Raw genomic sequence first — 21283 nt, forward strand, 5'->3', positions numbered from 1 at the left:
GTAAGGAGCTGAGAAATACTGGTTTGTGATAAAGAACTTCCACCATTTGTGTACATAAGACTATAGGTGTAAATAAACATGGGAAGTGTTACCTTTTAACTGCTTCCACCTTTTGTGTGGGCCATAATGTAGAATGCAAAGATATACATTTCTCCTGCTCAGACCCTTTGTAATGTGTAAGGAGGTGTTTATCAGCCTACTACAACTTTCCTGTGTGAAATTTCAATAAACAACCAGAATAATGCTCCAAAACAACAGCAGGATAATCCAAGTAATGAGCTCGTGCACAGCCATCAACCATTTAATAGGAGAAGCCTGGTAAAATGCATGGGACATCCCCACTGGTCCTCAAAATGAGAGGGAATGGTGTGGTTTTAACCCGGGACAACTTAAAAACTGAGTCCTTTTTACTTCTGGACTGGGTGAAGTGAGGAGGAGAAGTACTGGTATGAGATTATCAATCATGGAATCATTAATGTTTGAAACGACCTTTAAGATCATCCAGTCAAACCAGCCCCCAGCACTGCCAAGGCCACCACTGACCCACGTCCCCAAGTGCCACATCCAAAGGGCTTTTAAATCCCTGTAGGACTGGACAACCCTTTTGGGGAGGAACTTTTATCCCATTCTAGATTCCCAGTTATTTTGGATATTTTTTTTCCTCTGCTGTTTACTAATTCAAACCTGTTCCTGTTAGGCTTTGCTCCGCTCCATGTTTATGCAATGAAATGTTTGTGAAATGAAGTGTTTAAAAAGAAAGGGGAACCAGCAAAGAAGGGACAGTGAACAAGTTTTGCCACAGTGTTCATGCTTTAACTCAGTTATCTTATGGATGAGGTAACTGCAGAGAGCACTTTGTCCATTACGTTTCTGATGACCCAGAAAGTTGGAGTTTATATTGGTTTGCAGCTGTAGGCAAGAGCTTCCTGCCAGCAGAAATACAAGTGGTAATAACATCACTATGCTGAGGGAAAAAAAAAAAGAAAAATTACTTTCAAGGCTACACTTCTCTGTATGAAATCTGTAAATGCAGTTTGCAGGATGTATAGGTTGCTTTATTAGGATCTGAGTTGGAAGGAGCACCCAAATACTCTCTGCTTTACAGGTGCTGGGGCTGGGTTTGCTGTTTCCTCTAGGCCCAGCTGAGTGTCTTTTTCCTAATCTTTGTGTGACTTCACTGCAGTAATGATGACTCTACTTACTGTATTACTCATTATTTCATGTCCAAATCCAACTGTTCAAGATTTGGCTTTACATGGACCTGGATAACTTAATCTAAGGCCCTTCTTTCAGCAGGAGGCTGGGCCAGGTAATCTCCAGAGTTATGTATTTTCATCATGTGCCTCATATGAAAAGGATGCTTTAGGATTATTAATGAAATGTAAATCTTGGGCTCTGCTCGTGGATGGGAATTACACTTGGAAATCCAAATCTCTGGGACTCAGAGTTCAAAGCCATGGTTTCTGCTAGAGCATCCCAAGGATGGAATATGATATTTCCCCACTGTGGACTCTATCTTCTATTGGCTGCACTGCTTTGGGCCTTTACTTCCATTATCTGGCAAGAAATGGGATTGTAAGGGCTGGAAAATCCATGTTATACATGAAGTCAGGCTGGAACCGTGGGAGGACAGAGCCGTGGGACAGAACTGTGTTTATTTTTAGTGAGTGGCCAACATTCCCATCCCTGGGGCAGCTGCAGGGACGTGTGAAGGGTCCCACTGGGGGCCACACGAGCCACCCACTCAGAGATGTGGCCAAGGGCCAGCCCAGGCCAAGCTCCACGAGGTGCCTGCCACGGGTGATGGATGTGCATCACCCTGCCTTTGGTCATGGCTTTTAACAAGCTGTCAGGACTTGCTAACGCTGCTCTTAGGCAATGCTGCAATTTCCTTTCCTGTCTGCAGCTGATGTCTCATAAATACAAGGTAAGTTAGAAATGAAAAGATTAGTCTTGTTTCTGCTGAAGACAGGAACATTTTAATATTAATTTCTCACCTAGCTTTCATGAAGAATGTATTCCCCATGAATATCTAGTTCTCCATCCGTCTTTCACTATCTATTACCCTACTGGGCACTAGGCTGAATTATTAAAAAGGAGAAAAAAGAAGAAAATGGGACAATTTTAAATTCTTTTTGACCTCTTGATTAAACAATATCATCACTTTTCTAGGGAAGATTATTAATGCCAACATCTAAATTTATCCATTTGAGCTTAGATAGCAGTAAACTTCATGCCTGAGCGCCTTCACACATCTCAGCTCTTTTCTAAACCAAAATATTTCCTGCTCACCTCTACACTTTTGTTCATGTTTTGTTGTCATACCCAAAACTGATGTGGAGAGATATTAAGGAATAACAGCTGAGCTGGAGAGTGAATCCACTCTGGATTGTGGGTGCTGTGCTGGATCCCTCTGCCCTGAGCTGAGGTGCAGATGTGCAAGGAGGGTAGGGGGAGATGACAAAAGGGAAAATCATGAATTACATTGCCACGTAAGCCACCCAAAATTAGGGACATCAGGGTTATAAGATAATCATATGGCCACAACAGTGTGGTCATAGGACCAAGGCAGTGACAATCCCTGTGCCAGGCACTGCTGAGGGACCTCAGATCCTGGGGTCAGTCTTGGACAAGAGAGACATTGAGGGGCTGGAGAGAGTCCAGGGAAGGGAATGGAGCTGGGGAAGGGGCTGGAGGCTCTGAGGGAGCTGGGAAGGAGCTCAGCCTGGAGCAAAGGAGGCTCAGGGGGCCCTTGTGGCTCTGCACAGCTCCTGACAGGAGGGACGGCCAGGGAAGAGGGACAGGAGGAGAGGGAACGGCCTCAGGCTGGGCCAGGGCAAGTTTGCGTTTGGTATTGGGGAAAATTCCTTCATGGAAAGGTTTTCCAGTGGTGGAGTCCCCATCCTGGAGGGAATCAAAAGCCATGTGGAGGTGGCACCTGGGGACATGGTGGCCATGGCAGAGCTGGGAATGGTTGGAGCCCAGGCACAGAAGGTTCCAGAGTTCCAGCCAGAAGGGTTCCATGGTTCCACACTGCAGTCAGCAGCAGGAGGGGATGGCACACAATGGGGATGGCACACAATGGGTGGCTGTGATGAACGTGCTCAGCAGAGCCCTGGGAGCTCTCCTGCCTCTGGGGTGTCCAGGGCAGCACTCCCAACGTTCCTCTTTGAGAATTCAGGGATGAGATGCTCAGGAGGGGAGGGACGTGGCCACAGCAGTGAATGAGACACCCCAGACACTCGGTAATGCCAATGCTTGCACCTTTGCCCAAAGAGCGTGGCAGGGGACTTGGAAGCATAATTTGCCTAATTAAAACAACCCAAGGCAGCCAGTGGGGAAAACTGAGATGGGATCTGGGCTTTGGGTTTGTTAAATGGCCCCAGATGAGTACAGATTTCTGTTTCCCTCTTGAACTTACTCATTAACAGGTGCTGAAGTCAGCAGTGTTAATGAGTTTTTAAGGGGTAAATAACTAGACTTGAATTTGTTTCAAGATCTGTTTTAATTTTTTGATGCATGTATGTATATTCCTCCTGATACTGGGGTAAAATCAGAACAGCTGGTGCTGTGGGACTTTGATAAGCTGCTACCTGCAAAGCAAAAATACATTTTTGTTTTAAATACACACTGAAGAGCTCCAGGTATTTGAGACATATATGTATCAAGAAAATCTTGTGGGTCACCTTTAAACTAATAGATCAACCTGGTAACAGAATGAGCTAATTAGGAAATCTGAAGGCTATGAGTAATATTTACTTTCATTAATTAAATAGTATTTGAAATGCTGTGATGAAGGAATGTGGCCTGTTGCTCTCACATCATCTTCTGTTTATGGGAAAGTCACCATGCAATAAGCCAGAGTACAAGATTTGTACGTGAGTAAAAATAAATAAATAAATAAATAAATATATATATATACATGAACAAGATATAATTAGAGGAAAGCAGTTCCTGACAATATGGAATTTATTGTATAGAAACTTGAGCAGCTCCAGCTGATGCTAATTAACTCTCCACCCTGCAAATGTGTGCAGCAGAACTGGTGGTGAAGACAGGAGAAATATGAAATATGGCACAGGAGATTTTACTTATCTTGCACCTGCTAAGCACAAGGAGCCAAATCTTCAGCTGATGTCAACCAAGTGAAATCTCTGCCTGCAGAGGAGTGACACTGATTTACACCAGCCAGGAATTTGGCTGGGGATGTTACTGACTTGGCATTATGGACACAGCAGCTGGTGCTGACTTGTTAAGAACAAAGGACCACATGCCAAAAAGCCCATTAAAAGGAGCTCCTTTGATGTTTCACTTCATCTGGGATAAATTTAAAATGGAGGAGGCTGTCAATTTTCCTTAGTCTAGACATTCTGTGTCACTGGGTCCGTGTTACACTGAGGTGTGACCTTCATGTGCTGCATCCCCAGAAAATGAGGATTCAATCACTGCAGGTGATGAAAACTCGAGTGAGGAACTGGAAATCCTGTTACTCTGGAAGATGCTGCCAGCCTTTGAGACAGACCGCAGCCTGTGTGATGGGCCTGAGCAGTTGCCTCTCTATCTTGGAGCTTTTAATTTCATTTGTAGAAAGAAGGGGATGCCTCATGTTTTTTGGAGGGCCCTTTTGCATGTTTTAGAGTAGCAGCTCTTCAGCTTTGCTCTGTCTCAAAGGTTTGCTGCCTTCCCCATCATCTGGTGGTACAAAGGGTGTAGGAGAAGGAAGGGATCAGCAGGAGGGATATTCTTTGATATTCCACTCCTTTAAACTACTTATTTATGAAATCAGGAGACAGATGTGGTGACCTCCTGTCCTGCCATATGGAGGCAAGGCTACCCCTGGGATTGTGAACAATGCTGTCAGCAAGGGAGAAGGGTGATGCTCGGGGCTGTGAGAGCCAAAGCTGGCTTTCAGTGACAGTGCTGCCATGTCACAGTGACCCTGGCTGAGACCATTTTCCTGTGGAGCCAATTGTTCTTTATCAATTTCTCTGTGGTTTAAGACAACGAGCAGCCAGAGATGGTTGGATCTTCTTGGAGTTTGTTTGTTTCTTTGCAATTTTCTTGTGGATTTTTTTGTTTGGTTTTGTGTGATCATAAAATAATTTGACTGGAGTTGAAATTTCCTTCAGGAAATGCATTTTGAGGATTAAAGGCTCAATTTTCTGTTCTGGGACATTGCAATGAAGCTGTTGGGTAGGAAGGCCATTGTTTCTCTGGAAGACAGAATGATATCTGCCCTGTTAATGATGATACAGAACACAGTTTTATGAGTGAAATTTATAAATTAGATTTTCCCAAAGATGTTCGTGTTGTCTGAGGATCCAAGTTAAAGTTCAGCATATGAAAACTGAGGGTTTGATTCTTCCTCTCTTTTCCATTTTGGATTCCATGATTTAAAGGTCTCTTCCAACCTACCCCATTCTATGATTCTGTGATTCTGTGACATTTCTATCTGAGCTGTCAGCCTTGGTAAGAATGTGAGACAGCTTGAAGTGAAAGACTGGAGGGTACAAGTCACTCGTTAGCACTCGGGGCCAGCAGCAGGGCTGGAATACCAGAATCATTAAAATAATGATTAAAAGAGATGGGCTCTGTGGATTCAGTGACTGCATTATGCCGCTGGAGTAAAGAGCCTCATTTTCCCCTAATTCACACTTGGTTTAAACCAGGAACGACTCTTGTACAGTCTGTGAAATGAATACTTGGCTCAGCCTGGCTGCGGTAAATTATCAGAAGGAGCTGAACTAGGTGCCTCAGACATGATGAGAATTCCAAGTGGCCCAAGTCTTTCTTACCCTGAAAATCGCCATTTAAATGTTCTGAATCATCCTGAAGGTTTTTTTTTTCCAAGTCACACTGCATCAGATTACTCCTTGAGTCACTACAATAGCGTCTGATAGCTTCTAGCATGACGTCCTGGAAATGCAAACATGGATTTCTAACTCGGAGGGTTTGGGTCTGTGGCTGTTACAGGCAATGTCTCGAAAGTACAGCAGTAAATATTTTTTCCTTTCATCCTCTCCCAGCTCATAGGAAGAGAAAGGGAAAAATGCTAGTAAAATATACAAACACTGTAGTTGAGCAGCTGGATACTGGGAGCTCCGTGGTGCGAGCAGTCACCTCAGATCCTGTGGGTGGGTTATTAGCTGTCCACTCAAATATCCTGCTGCAATTACACCCTCTCATGATTACAGGTGTAAGGTGATGTCCTGCAGGTGCCAGGCAGGAACGTTTCCTTCTCATTAGGGTTGGAAAAAGTCCTGCAAGATCACCAAGTCCAACACCACCATGTCAACTAAACCATATCACCAAGTGCCACATCTGCTACTTTTTGGAACACTTCCAGAGATGCTGGCTCCACCTGGGAAGCCTGTTTTGGGGTTAACCACTCTGTCAGTGAAGAGATCTTTCCTGCTGCTGCCCAACCTGGACCTGCTCTGGTGCCACTGAAGGCTGTCAAATTGCAGGATTTTGCTGGTGCAACCACTGCAAATCCTCCTTCCACCAAAACTCTCCATGGCAGCCAGACTGGGTGCTGCAGGTTGGTCTTCATTCCCTCCCTGGAATAAGTGATGTTCCCTTGTTTAACAGCAAGGGAGAAGGTCAATTAATTATTTGAAAAGTGCTTGGAGAAAATAAATTGGCCTTCAGCAGGGAGAGGCTGATTGTTAGGGGCTGGTGATTAGCTGGGTTTGGGATTGTTTGCTCTGAAGCCACTACAATAATTTTGCCCAAAGCCTTCTGTAAACAAGCTGTTTCTTGACATTAAGAAGCTTTTCCTACTTAGGACTGATTATAGGTTTGAAGCCTAACAGCTCTTAGGTACACTTTCTGTTTTAAATGATTACAACTTTCTGCAGTCAAATATTAGCTTTTGCCAAAAGAAAGCCTCTTCCTTTTGAGAAATATGGCCACAGCTGTCAACATGGTTTAAAAAAAAAACAAACCCAGAAAGTGGTAGCTAGGAAAAAGAGAAGCTTTTTTGCTAGAGATAATTTTTTAATCTAGACTCTTAGCTTGCGGTGTTATTGATAGAGCTGAGATAATTAAGCTTTATCCCCAGCAGGCAGGGCTGTTTGAAGAAGCATTAATACAGGTGCAATGACACATTCATTGGGAGGAATGGGCTGGCTGAGCCTCTCTCCTGAAGCCAGCAAAGTTACCTTGACTTTGGATCTTGGCAGTTCTGGGAATGGCGCTGAGGTCAGGGCCCAGCCCTGTTTCTCAGGATCCAGCCCCAGGTTTTTATTGAAAGGTGAATCAAGACCTTGTTAGACATCACATTTTGAACAGGGAGTGTGGGCAGAGCCACATTACCAGGAATTCAGGTGGTTTCCATGGATGTTGATGCTGAGCAGCAGCTGATGCTGCTTCTTGCAAATGAATCATTTGAGAAGCATCAGGAGGCAGTTTGGGACAAAAGTCTCATTGCTGGTCAGCAGGAATTTTAGTCAAAACATGAATTTTGTGGCACCCCTGGCTGACTGCAGCTCGCTGACTGATCACAAGTGATACCTTTTGTAAAAAATAAATCCTCCATCCTACCTTGCATCCCTTGACAAACCCTGGCATAACTAATAACACTGCCACGGCTCTCAGTGTTTCCATTTCTCTGGGTTCCCAGGCTGTTGAGATGATGTGCTCTGTTTGCTCCCATCTAAGACTGCGTGGCTCAGCTATGCCAGCCCTTGATTCATGATAAGGGCTGGGCCATCAGTCTCTGTCAGACAGGGGCTGGAGCCTTGCTCGGGATTATGGATGGCTGCTCGAGGCACGTGTGGGTCTCCACAACTACTGGGGCTGAATCTTGAAGGAGGCAGAAGTTTCTTATATTTGAGGAATGTTCATTCCTGCTCCTCTCTGCTTGGGGTGTTGGCAGCATCGGCTCCCAGCACGGAGGTCCGGCAGAGCTCAGCAGCTCAGGATGTGGGGCTTTTTTATTAAATTCCAACAAACCCCCCAGCAGGTGCTCTGCAATGCACAGCCACCCCCAGTGCTGATGGCTGATCTCATGAGGGACACCCAGGGAATCAGCTCAGTGTCCCCTCCCCAAACACCCCCAGTGCTGATGGGTGATCTCATGAGGGACACCCAGGGAATCAGCTCAGTGTCCCCTCCCCAAACACCCCCAGTGCTGATGGCTGATCTCATTGGGGACACCCGGAGAATCAGCTCAGTGTCCCCTCCCTGCCACCCCCAGTGCTGATGGCTGATCTCATTGGGGACACCCGGGGAATCAGCTCAGTGTCCCCTCCCTGCCACCCCCAGTGCTGATGGCTGATCTCATTGGGGACACCCGGGGAATCAGCTCAGTGTCCCCTCCCCAAACACCCCCAGTGCTGATGGCTGATCTCATTGGGGACACCCGGGGAATCAGCTCAGTGTCCCCTCCCCAAACACCCCCAGTGCTGATGGCTGATCTCATTGGGGACACCCGGGGAATCAGCTCAGTGTCCCCTCCCCAAACACCCCCAGTGCTGATGGCTGATCTCATTGGGGACACCCGGGGAATCAGCTCAGTGTCCCCTCCCCAAACACCCCCAGTGCTGATGGCTGATCTCATGAGGGACACCCAGGGAATCAGCTCAGTGTCCCCTCCCCAAACACCCCCAGTGCTGATGGCTGATCTCATGAGGGACACCCAGGGAATCAGCTCAGTGTCCCCTCCCTGCCACCCCCAGTGCTGATGGCTGATCTCATTGGGGACACCCAGGGAATCACCTCAGTGTCCCCTCCCCAAACACCCCCAGTGCTGATGGCTGATCTCATTAGAGACACCCGGGGAATCAGCTCAGTGTCCCCTCCCCAGCCACCTCTCGGCCTGACTCGGTGGCCGGGGAGGATTTGCAGCCCTGCCTCTGCTAAAATGAGATTTGGCCAGTTTCAAAGGAGCACTTTGTCATAAATCATCAAAAATCCACACTGGAACTCTGGGAAGAGTGTTATATTCAAGGATGAAAAGCTGAATTATCCTGCTGTAAAGTGAAATGGGGGGAAAAAAGCAGTAACAATGGAGCAGGGGATGTTTGCCTGGATTGTGTGTGTCTCAAATTTACCCTGCTGTAATGCAGGGTCACTTCCCGTTAGCAAAACCCCCTGAAGGGAGAGAGGGGAAATGTAAAAAGATACTTTACAGTAAAACAATATACTTATTTTACTCCAAGATCAAGGATTTTTTTTTCTTTTTTTTTTTTTTAAAGGAGCTTTTGAAAACCTACCCTTGGTTTTACAGAATATTTTAAACTCCTCCTATATGGTATGGTTTTCACTAAGTCATTATTTAAAAATTGAGCTCTTGTCATCTTTCTTGCACAGGGCAAAAATGACTCTTCTCCAGATGTAATTATGACTTTGTTCCTTAAATTTGCTTCTATAAGCAGCTGAACTTTTCCAACTACAACCTATACTGGCTGAATTTTATTAATGGAGTCACTCTGCTTTCTGTTTCTTTGAGTTTTGCTCTCCCATATCTCCCAAAGCATTACACTTGCATGTCTTTGTTCATTGGTTTTAAAGGCTTTCCTCAGCTGGGATAATAGAAAAACCATCTATTTCTGGTCATCCAGTTGCAATTCTGGCTATTCTCAGTGGGGCATATATATTTCAAGCTGGGTTGGTGGAGGGATTTAGATATGCAATTCCAGATAGTCTTAATGAGAGTAACAGTCCTAATTCCCCACACAGAATATTAAAAATGGGTCCAGGGTGTACAGAGTGAAACGCTGTGATCTTACCTTTAAGTACCTTTGCCTTGTTCTTTTTTTTCTTTTTATTCCTAAATATCATTTGCATCTGTGTTCATTAAAGTAACTGAGAGCTGCTTTGAGGATGAGGGAGTTGAATTTTGGAGCCCCTGTCTGGTTTGCTTTGCTCTGTTTTCCTGGAGATTTTGCTCCACCTGGGTGCACCTTTGGAAGAGAAAGGTTAATTCAAGAGGGAGCTGGAAGAAAGAATTTAGCAAATTGACTCTGTTATTATTCTGATTGCCTTCAGTGTTAGACAAGAAGAAGATGCACTTTTTTTTTTTAATTGCTTTAATTAACTACCACCAAAAAAAGATCCCCACCATACTGTGAATCTAATAAGGATTAAGATTCAGTTAGAATATTAGAACCAGATCCACAAGGAAGAAGCTTTTCATGCAGGAAGGACGTGTTGATTTTGTTCCTGAATTTCATCAGGAATCATGGGGGGTTTTGAAATTCTTTCTCAAGGCAACCTTTTATCATAAAATGCTGAGAAGCATCCATCCGCTTTTTGTAGTTTTTGACCCCATTCTTAGTTTTGTTCATGCATTTCTTTTCCTTCTCTCCTACTCCACATCTTCGTAGGGGTCCCCCAGGCCTTGTTGGGAGGATGCCACTGGTGGAGTTTCTTTCAGCAGGGAAGTGGTACAGAGAGGAGAGAAGGTTTTCTCCATTTGCACAACACGTAAGAAATTTCCTGGAGCTTAATTGTCCATTCTTGAAGGTTGCTGTACTTACACTTGGAAGCCAATATCCATGGAGAGCTTGTCTGGTAGTTAGGAGTAAATGGGCTGTGAATACTCCAGGCAGCTCTTCTTTCTTGTGTTCAGATCAATATTCTGAGTTAGAGAGGGGAGATGTGGTTTGGAGCCTCCTCCTTCCCTCACTCCGGTCTCCACTGTTCCACCCTTCTCCCTTCAGCCCATTGTGACCCCCCTGATGACTCCTGCTGATTTTGGGGTGCCCAGCAGCAGCAAACAGCCCCTCCTGGGGACACAGCACTGCCTGGAGCAATTTGACAGCCAAGCTGTTTGGCTTCACAACACACATTTGCTGCACAGACCGTTTCTTGATATGAAGGCAAATTATCTCCCACTGTGATGCTGCCATGGATGAGCAGAGACTCTTTCTTCCTTTCTTCTTTCTTCTCTTCTCTGTGTACTGCTGGCCAGTAAACTATTTTAATTTAAAAGGTGATTTAATGAGATAATCTGTTTTCCATTCAGGTTCTTCCTGTGGCTTAGCTCCCCTCCTTTTTTCCCCTCCATCCATCTGATTTCTTGGCTGCCTGAGTGAAAGGGCTTCCTCCCCTGCTGCTCTGCAGCTCCTCAATGCTACCTGCTGCTTTCTTCATCTTCTCCTACCCCACTGCTTGTTCCTACCTCCTCCCACAGTCACCCTTTGAGCCCATGATCCCATTAATCTGTCCCAGTGCTTTTTCCCCCCTCTCTGTGCCATAAGACATTTTTGTGTGACTGCAGGAATGGGATTGGTCAGGGAGCAGGTCCATGGATATGCAAGAGCTCTGAGGGGATGCACAGAATTGAGTCTGTCCAGTTTCTTGGGAGCATTTGCATCAAAACTATTTCCATCTGAGAAAAGGACTTGGTTGTGATAAAAGATAAGGGAGATATTTGCAATGTATGAAAAGCACAGAGAAAAATAAGTTTTGTCAGAGAGCAAGAGAGCTTGGATGTTTGAGAGCTCTGTGTGCACGTCCTTGCTTTGACCAGATTTTCTGTAGGGCTGTGAAACTGCTTTGGATAGGGTCCATCTCAATGAATTTAATTAAAAACATTAAAACCAAGGTTTGTTTTTTCTGTTTGTGCTGATCTTCAGGGATCCCTCACTGGAGGATCCCCTGAGGAGCTGACTCCTTCTCACTGTATGGGCAGCGACAGGAAGGAGCTCAAGATGTTGTGGTTGGAGTCGATGATCTCTGAGGGCTTTGCCAACCTAAACAATTCTGTGGTTCTGTGCTCCAAGCTCTGATCTACAGGGAAAGGGAAAAAGAGGAAATGCTGTATCTTAATGCCTCTGATTTTCTCAGAAATACTGGAGAGTCAAAAGACACGAGTCAGTCAGGTCACTAAATTGCATAGGAGATCATCATTTTGTGGAAAAGAATATTTCTTATCTACTGATGGTGGATTAAGGACTGGGAAAGTGAACTGCAAGCTTCCCACAAGACAGGATCTGATCTTAGTGAGTGGCTTTGAGATAAGGAATTGCCAAACACAGAATCACAGAATCATTTAGGTTGGAAAAACCCCTCACAATCATCGAGTCCAACCATGACCCCAGCACTGCCCATCACTAACCCATGTCCCCAAGTGCCACATCCACAAATTCTTCACAAATTCTTTAAAATCCCTGCAGTGCCATCTCACCCTTTGCCATGAATTGGCTCAAAGGAGAAAAACACTTCTAATCTTCACTCTGTTCTCAGCCAAGACATGGCAAAGAGTCAGCAGGGAAAGAATTGTGTTAAATCTGCTTTTAAAAAGACAAGAAGAAAGGTGAAGGAATCTTTGCAATGGCCTGGAGGGACAGGACAAGAGGAATGGCTTCCCACAGCCTGAGGGCAGGGATAGACAGGATTTTGGGAAGGAATTGATCCCTGGAGGGTGGGGAGAGTGACCACAGCAGCTGTGGCTGCCCCTGGATCCCTGGCAGTGCCCAAGGCCAGGCTGGACAGGGCTGGGAGCACCTGGGACAGTGGGAGGTGTTCCTGCCCATAGAAGGAGGTGGCACTGGATGTTCTTTAGGATACATTTCAACTGGAAGTGTTCCAGGATTCTAGGATTTGAAATTGTTTGAACCTCATCAAAATCTTTGTTATGGGTTCAGCGGTGGCTGTGATGAAAACCAAGGCCTAACAAGTTTTGGGATCAGGGTTTTATCCCCTCTCCAGTGGAGTGGTTGCCTCAGGAGCATCTCCCACCCCCAGCACTTCCAGTGCCCCACTCTGGCTCTGTGCAAAGCCATAGCAAGAACTAGCACCCAAAAGTCCAACTTGTACAATGCTTTGCCATTGCAGTTTTTGATTGCTCAGCCCATACAACTCCAGGATCCTGCCATACCAATAAAAACCACATGGATTAGAAGGCTGAGAAAAAAAAAATTCCCATGTTATAGGATTGTTTTTCTGTTTTTCACAGGAACACCAATGCTGTTGGGAAGCAGGAAGAGGAGCAGCACAACAACCCCTGGCTCCCTTCCATTTGCAGCCTCCAGAGAAACCATTGCTGCTGCTCCTGATGGCTCATCCAACAGGGCAGATCCCTCCAAAGACCCCTCCAAACCCAAAGAGATCCAAGCACAGGGTGTCCTGAAACCAAAAATGTGTGTCTCCAACAGCACATGCAATGTAAAGGCGTCATCAGGAATGCTCTGGGAAGAAAATGTTCACAGGCAAAAGCAGCTCCTAAAAAGTAAGGTACAAATCCTACTGTGGTTGTCAGGAATATGGTTTCAATAATAAGATGAGATCAGTCTCAGAGAAGAAAAGTGAAATAATGGAAAGTCGGGCCATTTTTGTGCAGCTTTAAGTGCTGAGCGTGAGTCATCTGGTGAGAGATCAATCAGCTGATCTGACTGTATACATTGCTATGGTTCACAGAAAACAAGATTAAAATTACCAAGATAGGCTTAGATTCCCAAGAAAATCTTGAAAAAGCATTAAAATTGCAAAGTCAAGCAGCCCCACCACCACCAGTAGTGAGGTTATTTTTACAACCTTCTTCTGATACCTTTCTTTCACTCCTTCAACCTTTTTTTTAATGACACAACAACCTGAACTATGATTATTAACAAGATTTAATAACATAAAACATAATTTCTTTGGGTTCAGCTGTGTCTGGGATGTCTTACTTCCAACATTAATTCTCACAGCTGAAATGCGGATGACACCAGCAGCTGTATTCATGCACCAGGTATTTTTGCAGAAAGCAACTGAGAATAATTTGGGTTTAGTATCAATATGTTTGTGAGAAACTTATTCCTTAAAAATGTTGTAATAGAACCTGTCATAGAACCTTTTTTTCTTACAGCTGTGTTTTCTGAAGAGAATTTTTTGCAGGCAGGTAGGGAAAATTTGTCATCACTGAGCATAAAGCTACTGAATGTCACACATTTGGAAGCCTAAATGCTGTTTTTAATGCCTGAAGTTAAATCATGGCATTCCCCTAACTGAGAGCAACTTTGTTTTACAAAAGTGAAGCATCCACTGAGATCTGGCAAAGCCCAACTTAATCCACACCTCTAAACCTGGCTTAGGGAGGAATTTAATTTCATGTTCACAGGTTTCAAGGTTTATTCCAAAATGTTGGTGAGAACAGTGTTAGGGAGGAAATACAGTTCAGGCTTTTATAAGGCAAATGTACCCAACACAGATCTTTTTAATATGTTTTTAAAGTACAATATAATATGTACAATATGTCATAAAGAGGAAAATATTTTAAGTTTATTGTAACCAAAAATTGAAATAAAACAGTAACGGGCTTTATTCCCAGATATTTCGTTCTAGAAATCAAATTATTTGGCAAGGAAGGAGCACTCCATCCAGTGTGACTTTTCAAACAGTTCATATGGAGCCATTCTGAAGTTCCTTTGTTATTTTGGATTCGTTCTGTCCTGAATGAGAATCTGATTTTTGAGCACACAGCCTTCTTTTGGTCCTAATTTGTACAGGGAGTATCAGTCAGTGAGCATTAAAACTTAATTATAAGTGTAGAAAATAATCTCTTTTTCTCAATGTGAATTGACAGGTTTCATAATAATGCCCTATAATGCACAATAACCTTTTGTTGATTATTTTTTTAATGGAGCTTTTCCACTGGCTAATGGATCTGTAGGAATGACAGAAAGCAAACTGGATTAAAAACAAAGGAAAAAAACCAAAACAGTGGTGCTGATGAAAGGCTCGGTGTGGTGAAAGGGAAATGATTTGTGGTTAAAGCCCATAACAATCTGGTATTTTCTGCAATAAATTGGAATGAACTCCAACTGCAGGTCACACAGCAAGATATCCCTGGCTTTCCATGGCGCAGATTTTGGGAAGCACCAGCAAGGAGAGCTGAGTGTCCCAGAGTTTTAATTGTGATTTCCTTCCCTGTGAGGTCTGGATAATGTGAGAGACACTCTGGGTGTCACAGGGCAGCCACCATTAGACCTGATCTCTTCTGCCTAATGAGGCCTATTAATAACAGCCTGGCTTTCTTATTTCAGGAATTGCCCTCTCTGTCTAATGAGGTGGAGAACCCAATAAAAAATTAGCCATGCGCTCCTAACGAACTTTTAAATCTCTCCAAGGCAATTATGAATTCCCTGCTCCGAGGGACAGAGCAGAGGAGCTCGAGGCACAGGACAAGCAAGGCTGGAGGGTGCCCCTGTCCAGGGTGCCCTTGTCAAGGGTGCCCCTGTCCAGGGTGCCACTGTCCAGGGTGACCCTGTCCAGGGCCTGCTCTCCAGGTGTGGCTTGGGACAAAAACCTGCTCACCTGGCCAGAGCCCCGCTCCCAGCAGGAGAAAACTCCAGCAGCTCCATGTTCACTGCGGGTAAAGCAGCATTTTTCTTCCTTTTTCCCCCACTTAGTTTTATTTTTTTTCCCGTTTTCTCCCCTTTTTCCCCATGGATGGTGTTTGCTTCCTGGGAACTTGTTAAGGGCAGAAGTTCACATTCCTTGATTTTTCCCTTTCCAGTGAAGTTTTGGCAGTTTGTATCCACTGCCAGAACTTGCTTGGTTGTCCAGGCTCCCTGTTTGGAGCTGCAGCTGCTGTTCCTGGGGGGGAACTTGTTAAGAGTTTGGGAATTTACAAATCCCCAGCTTCCCAAGCGCCTGGCACTTCCAGCTCCAGCTGTAGCTGTGGACATGGCCCAGGTGGTACCTGCCTGATGGACTTCCCTGCCTTTTCCTCCTGCACATGTTGCAGACCCATCTCTGCTCCTTTCCCCTGTCCTAAGACATTCCTAAATGTTGAAGCAGCCTTTGACTGGGAAGTGTTTTCTTTCTGGATCAGCCATGGAGAGATCTGACAATCTAAATAAACAGGAAAGTTTGTGAACTGCCAGTGACGAGTTGCTTCGGTGATGGGGTGAGAAAAGGAAACAGGCAAAACATCAAGAACTTGAATTTGGATGTAAAAATATGTAATTTGAAACACAGAAATGTGTAACCTTGACAGGACAAGGGGGAATGGCTTCCCAGTGCCAGAGGGCAGGGATGGATGGGATATTGGGATGGAATTCCTGGCTGGGAGGGTAGAAGCTGTGAAGAGGAGCTGTGGCTGCCCCTGCATCCCTGGCAGTGCCCAAGGCCAGGTTGGACAGGACTTGGAGCACCTGGGACAGTGGGAGGTGTCCCTGCCCATGGCTGGGGTGGGATGAGCTTTAAATTCCCTTCCAACCAAAACCCAGATTCATTTTCACCATTTTAACATCCCTAACCAAACTCAGCCCTACGCCCATCACACCTTTTCCTCCCTTTGAATCACCAGAGCATAAAGCAGCTTCTCTGTGTCCTGCAGGAGGCCCTGGAGCTGCACAACCCGCAGTTCATCTCGCGCTCGCAGCAGAGGCTGAAGAGGCTGGAGCTCATGGTGCAGCTGAGGAGGGCCCAGCACAGGGAGGCTCCCCCGGGCACCCCCCGGGCCCGGGCGCGCAAGCTCTCCACCTCCACCTCCAGCAGGAAGAGGCAATTCACCATCCCTGACCCTCTCAGTGGTGAGTTGGGAGCAGCAGCACGTCCTCGGCTGCCTTTGGAAGTCCTGGATGGAATTTCCAAATTGAATTTGGGGAGGAATGGGAGAGCTGCTGTTCCTGGTTCATTCCACAGTGTGGTATTTTCAGGGTCCCCCATGGCAGGAAGGAATGATGAATCTGACTCCGTGTTCTTAGAAGGCTAATTTATTTTTTCATGTACTTATGCTATATTAAAGAATATAGCATATTCTTTACATACTAAATACTATATACTAATATACTAAAACTATACTAAAGAATAGAAAATGGATACTTAGAGAAGGCTTAACAAGATACTAATTAAAAACTCCTGACCTCTTCCAGAGTCCTGACACAGCTGGGCAGTGATTGGTCATTAAGTAAAAACAATTGACATGAAACCAATCAAACATTCACCTGTTGGATAAACAATCTCCAAACCACATTCCAAAGCAGCAAAACACAGGAGAAGCAAATAAGACAATTATTGTTTTCATTTTTCTCTGAGGCTTCCCAGCTTCCCAAGAAAAGAAATCTTGGCAAAGGGATTTTCCAGAAACTATGACAGTGACACTCCAGCATCTGTGCAGATGCTCCTGGCAGGAATTCCTGAGAAGGGTTAGTGGGGATGAGGAGTTTCCTGTGCTCTGTGGCAGCTCCTTGGGCACTTTTTGTCCCTGTCACATGCAGTTGTGTTCTTCAGCACGGTGCAGCTGCTGCTGGTTGTGGGCTGATGGCAATAAATGACATTTCATCCTCTCCCAGCTTACAGAATGATCAGTTTGGGGACAGAGGTGACAGCAGGGAGGCAGGTGGGATTTGGGACGGGAGCCCCAGCTGCAGGTGTGGATTTGCCTCTTGTGTCAGAAATCCCAGAGCTGGGGAAGAGCTCTGGCCTGCCCAGCCCTGCTAAATCAGGCCATGCAAACTCTGTCATTTCCTAATTTAAGATGATTAGGTTGTGGCAAACAGCCTCAGCACCCTGTGAGGGAAACCCTTCTGTCCCTCACAACACCTCTGTAAATGTTATCTAAGCTCAAGATGTTAAACAAATTGCTTTTCTTTTTCTTTTTTTTTTTTTTAATTGCCATCTGGATTTTAATTAACTCAGTTGACTAAAGAACAAAGATTTATTTGATTGATTGGCATTCCTCTTTACATCTTGGTTTTAAATCTGTGGCTGCTTGAAGATACATTATGCTACTGAAAAGTAATTAATTGAAAAGATTAAACAAACTAACGAAGACACCTGGAGGATGCAGGAAAGGGAATATTTGATGTCCTCAAGCTGGGGAAACACAAATAGGTTTTTGGCTCCCTGGAGAATGAGGGTGAGTGCAGGGGATGTGAGTGCAGCCACATTTCAGGGCTCTTGGAGTTTCCTGGAGAATTCCAACGTCCAGTGGTCTGTCCTAATCAGAGCCCTACTGAGTTTTTATAGTGAGAGCTAAATACACATAAGGACACATGGCACAAAGCATGAATTCTATCTTAAAGACTCAACAGAATTAATTCACCATTTCCATGAGCCAAGTTAATTTACCTGGAATCAGATCTCTCAGGGCTGTGCAGTGTGAGGACTCTGAGCTCTGCCAGCAGCACACCAGGAGTTTGTCATCTTTATTAGAGGAAGTGGCAAAAATCTCCCACTTCTGTCTGAACATCTTTGAAAATCCCCCAAACCACTCTGCAAATAATTTATGAAACAAAATATGAAAGGCTAAACCTATTTCTCCTCAAATTATAATGAAATTTTAATCTTTATGCTTGTTTAATGAGTAATAAAATCATAATATTGAAATATATTCATTAATTATTGAAGTTAATGACTATTTCCATCTTTTAGTGGTTGGTCATTAAAGGTGAATTTGTCTAGAGAGAATCTTTGGTTTCTGTAACTCATCTGCCTTCGTGTAGTGTGGTTTTCTGTTTGTGAGACCTTAATATTTTTATAATAACAGAAGTGTCACATGTCTGTAGTTGAAGCAGAACTGGAGTTATGCTGGAAATCCAAATCCCTGGGTGAAGCAGAGCCTGTAACCTGCACTACAGAGGGCCCTTGTTGGAGCCCTGGCTGCTGAGAATTTCAGATTTTCTGTGCTGGCAGCACTGACCTCCAGGAGAACACTGCACTGACCTGAGGCCGTGGAGAAGCTTCCAGAATGGAATGATGGAACTGGGATTGTGGGTGTGGAGTTTGGATAGAAGTGTGTGATATCAGAGGTGCGTGATATCAAAGTACACACTCATAATCTCAGTTCTGTTATTCCATTTTGGAAGCTTCTCCACAGCCTCAGGTCAAATGCAGAGTTCTCTTGGGGGTCAGTACAGAAAGTCTGAAATTCTCAGCACCCAGGGTGGGGAGGAGTGGGTGCCTGCTTTTATTCAGGTGGAAATGGGGCTTTAACTGCAGCCCAAGGTGTTTTAAGCAGTTTGCTGCACTTGCCTCTCTCTGAAATAACTTTGGGATATGTGCTTCTCTCTGCTCTTGCAACTTGGATTCCAATAAAATAATTCACACCCAGAGCAAAGACCTGCAGGGATTTTTCTCTCTCCCAGAGAGATTATTCTATCAGCCTAAAACATCTTTATTGATAACATGAAATTATTGACTAGCAGGGTTTCCCTGTGTTTTGACAGTGTTGTTTCAACTTCAGTTTCTTTCAGGATGAAGAAATAATTGGCATTCAGCATAATTTCCATATAAATACCAACATCTGTGCAGTTCCCATTTACCTTCCCATCCTCAAAAACCGGAGCTGCTTACCAGTTTTTAATTGTCCTTCACGAGCAGGGTTTTACAAAACGCTGAAAGTAATCTGAGGAAATTGGAAATGTTTATCCTGCACGAGATTTTACCATCACCAGAGCTCTTTGAAGGCACAGAACCTGCTCAGAACTCCCAGGCAGCCTTTGTGCTGGGTAATGGGCACTGCTAAATTTTGAGAGTGCTAATTAGTCCAAGATAGACAGCTCTGCTGTTGACTGTGTCGAACAAATTAGGGATCCCACTGTGACGAGCTGAATAGAAACAATGTTCAAATAACTGCATTTAAATCTCCAAAACCGTAATGTAATTACTGCACTGACAGGACTACCAGCTGTTTATGGGCCTTTAAATCTGCAGAATGAACAGCCCTGTGATCTTGGTGTGCACGGGGACTTTGGGAGGTTTCACACAATTTCTCAGGCACCTTTGGGGTTTTTTCCACCTTTCCTTTGAGGGGTTGGTTGTTCTTTGGGATTGGCCATGGGATTTGATGGTTACCCTTCCACCCCACTGTGGACCCTGCTGAGCTCCTCTGGGTTTGCACCCAAACCCTCAATATTTAATAATATCTTGGAAACAATTTATATTCCTTCAGTCGTGCTTCTAAACCTTCCCCAAAAGTATTTTTGGATTGCTGCTTGTTTAGGTGTTTTCTGGATTGCTGTTTGTTTGGATTTTCTAGGGGTGGATTTCTCCAGCAGCTCTGTGCCAGGGAGGGTTTTATTTGGAGTGAGGGAGGAGAAGGGGGCAATCAGAGAATTTGCAATAATCCTGCAGCCACTCAGGTGTAATCCTGTGACATTCACATTGGTGCTCAGCTGGGACTTTATTTGGGGCCTTTGTCACAGACATGTTTTATGAAAAATCCTTTCGTTAGGATTTTTTCTCCTGAGAAGCTGGGAGGCCTCAGAAATGAAATGTAAACATTGATTATCTGCTGCTGTGGAATGCAACAGGTAGATCTTTGATTAGTCCTTGTTAGTTGTTTCTAATTAATGGCCAATCACAGCCCAGCTGTCTCAGACTCTCTGGTCAGTCACAAGATTTTATTATCATTCCATTCCTTTCTATTGCTTGCCAGCCTTCTGATGAAATCCTTTCTTCTATTCTTTTAGTGTAGTTTTAACATATAATTTTCTTCTAATATAATATATATCATAAAATAATAAACCAACCTTCTGAAACATGGATTCAAAATCCTCGTCTCTTCTCTCATCCTGAGACCCTGAAAACACCACCACAGTCATTCACTTTAGGTCATTTCCCAGTTTCCTTCTCCCCATTCAAACTTTTAATAGTGCCACCCATTCTTTTGGCTTTTTTGGCTGGCAGCTCTGAATGAAGTCTAAGCTGCAGTCAGGTAATGGAATTAAGAAGAGGAATGATCTGTTTTGAAGATATTATTAAACTAATGTTAATTCTGCCACATCTTCTTCAAAAGCTGCTATTTTTGGGAACAAAAATGCTTTTTAGGATAATATGCTCTAATGATATTAGAAAGATTTAGGAAGGCCAGGTGAGATGCTAATATTTTTGTTTTTCTGGATAAAATCCATGAATATTTAAGTATCATTTGGACAGAGAGGACTGAAATCTCCAGCAACATCCCCAAAATTATTCTAATACAAAAATGTTTGCATAAACCTCTCAATTTTACAGCTTTTTAGAGATATTAGTACTGTTTTCCAGAAAAATTAAAATATTGAGGAGGGTCAGAAGTCTCCGTAGTAGCAGGAGAGACCTGAACAGCTGGAAAACCTGGGAACCACCTTGTCACAGACAAATTTTCTGAAAAATCCTTTTGCTAGGATCTTTTCTCCTGAGAAACTGGGAAACTTCAGCTTCTCCACGTTTTGCTACTCGGGAATGTGATTTGGAGAATTGTTTACCCAGCATGTGAATTGTTTTTAATTAATCACCAATCACAGGTCCAGCTGTGTCGAGGCTGTGAGCAATCACAAGATTTTTTTTATTTGTTCTTTTCTTTTCCAGCGTTCTGATGTCTCCTTTCTCTTTCTTTAGTATAGTTTTAATATATCAATATATA

At 44.2% G+C, this 21283-nt stretch overlaps 1 protein-coding gene across 4 annotated transcripts in view; it reads left to right on the top strand.

Annotated features, from left to right (window-relative positions):
* Nucleotides 1-21283, top strand: part of C9H10orf90 (chromosome 9 C10orf90 homolog) — a 100340-nt gene that overhangs the window by 73903 nt on the left and 5154 nt on the right. For all 4 annotated transcript variants that reach the window (XM_063163005.1, XM_063163006.1, XM_063163004.1 and 1 more), the window contains exons 4-6: nucleotides 12908-13180; nucleotides 15060-15304; nucleotides 16274-16469. In XM_063163005.1, the coding sequence (XP_063019075.1) occupies nucleotides 12908-13180; nucleotides 15060-15304; nucleotides 16274-16469 (714 nt within the window). The remainder of the gene's footprint in view (nucleotides 1-12907; nucleotides 13181-15059; nucleotides 15305-16273; nucleotides 16470-21283) is intronic.

Source organism: Melospiza melodia, chromosome 9 (genome assembly GCF_035770615.1).
Source record: "Melospiza melodia melodia isolate bMelMel2 chromosome 9, bMelMel2.pri, whole genome shotgun sequence".
In the NCBI taxonomy this organism is placed as follows: Eukaryota; Metazoa; Chordata; class Aves; order Passeriformes; family Passerellidae; genus Melospiza; species Melospiza melodia.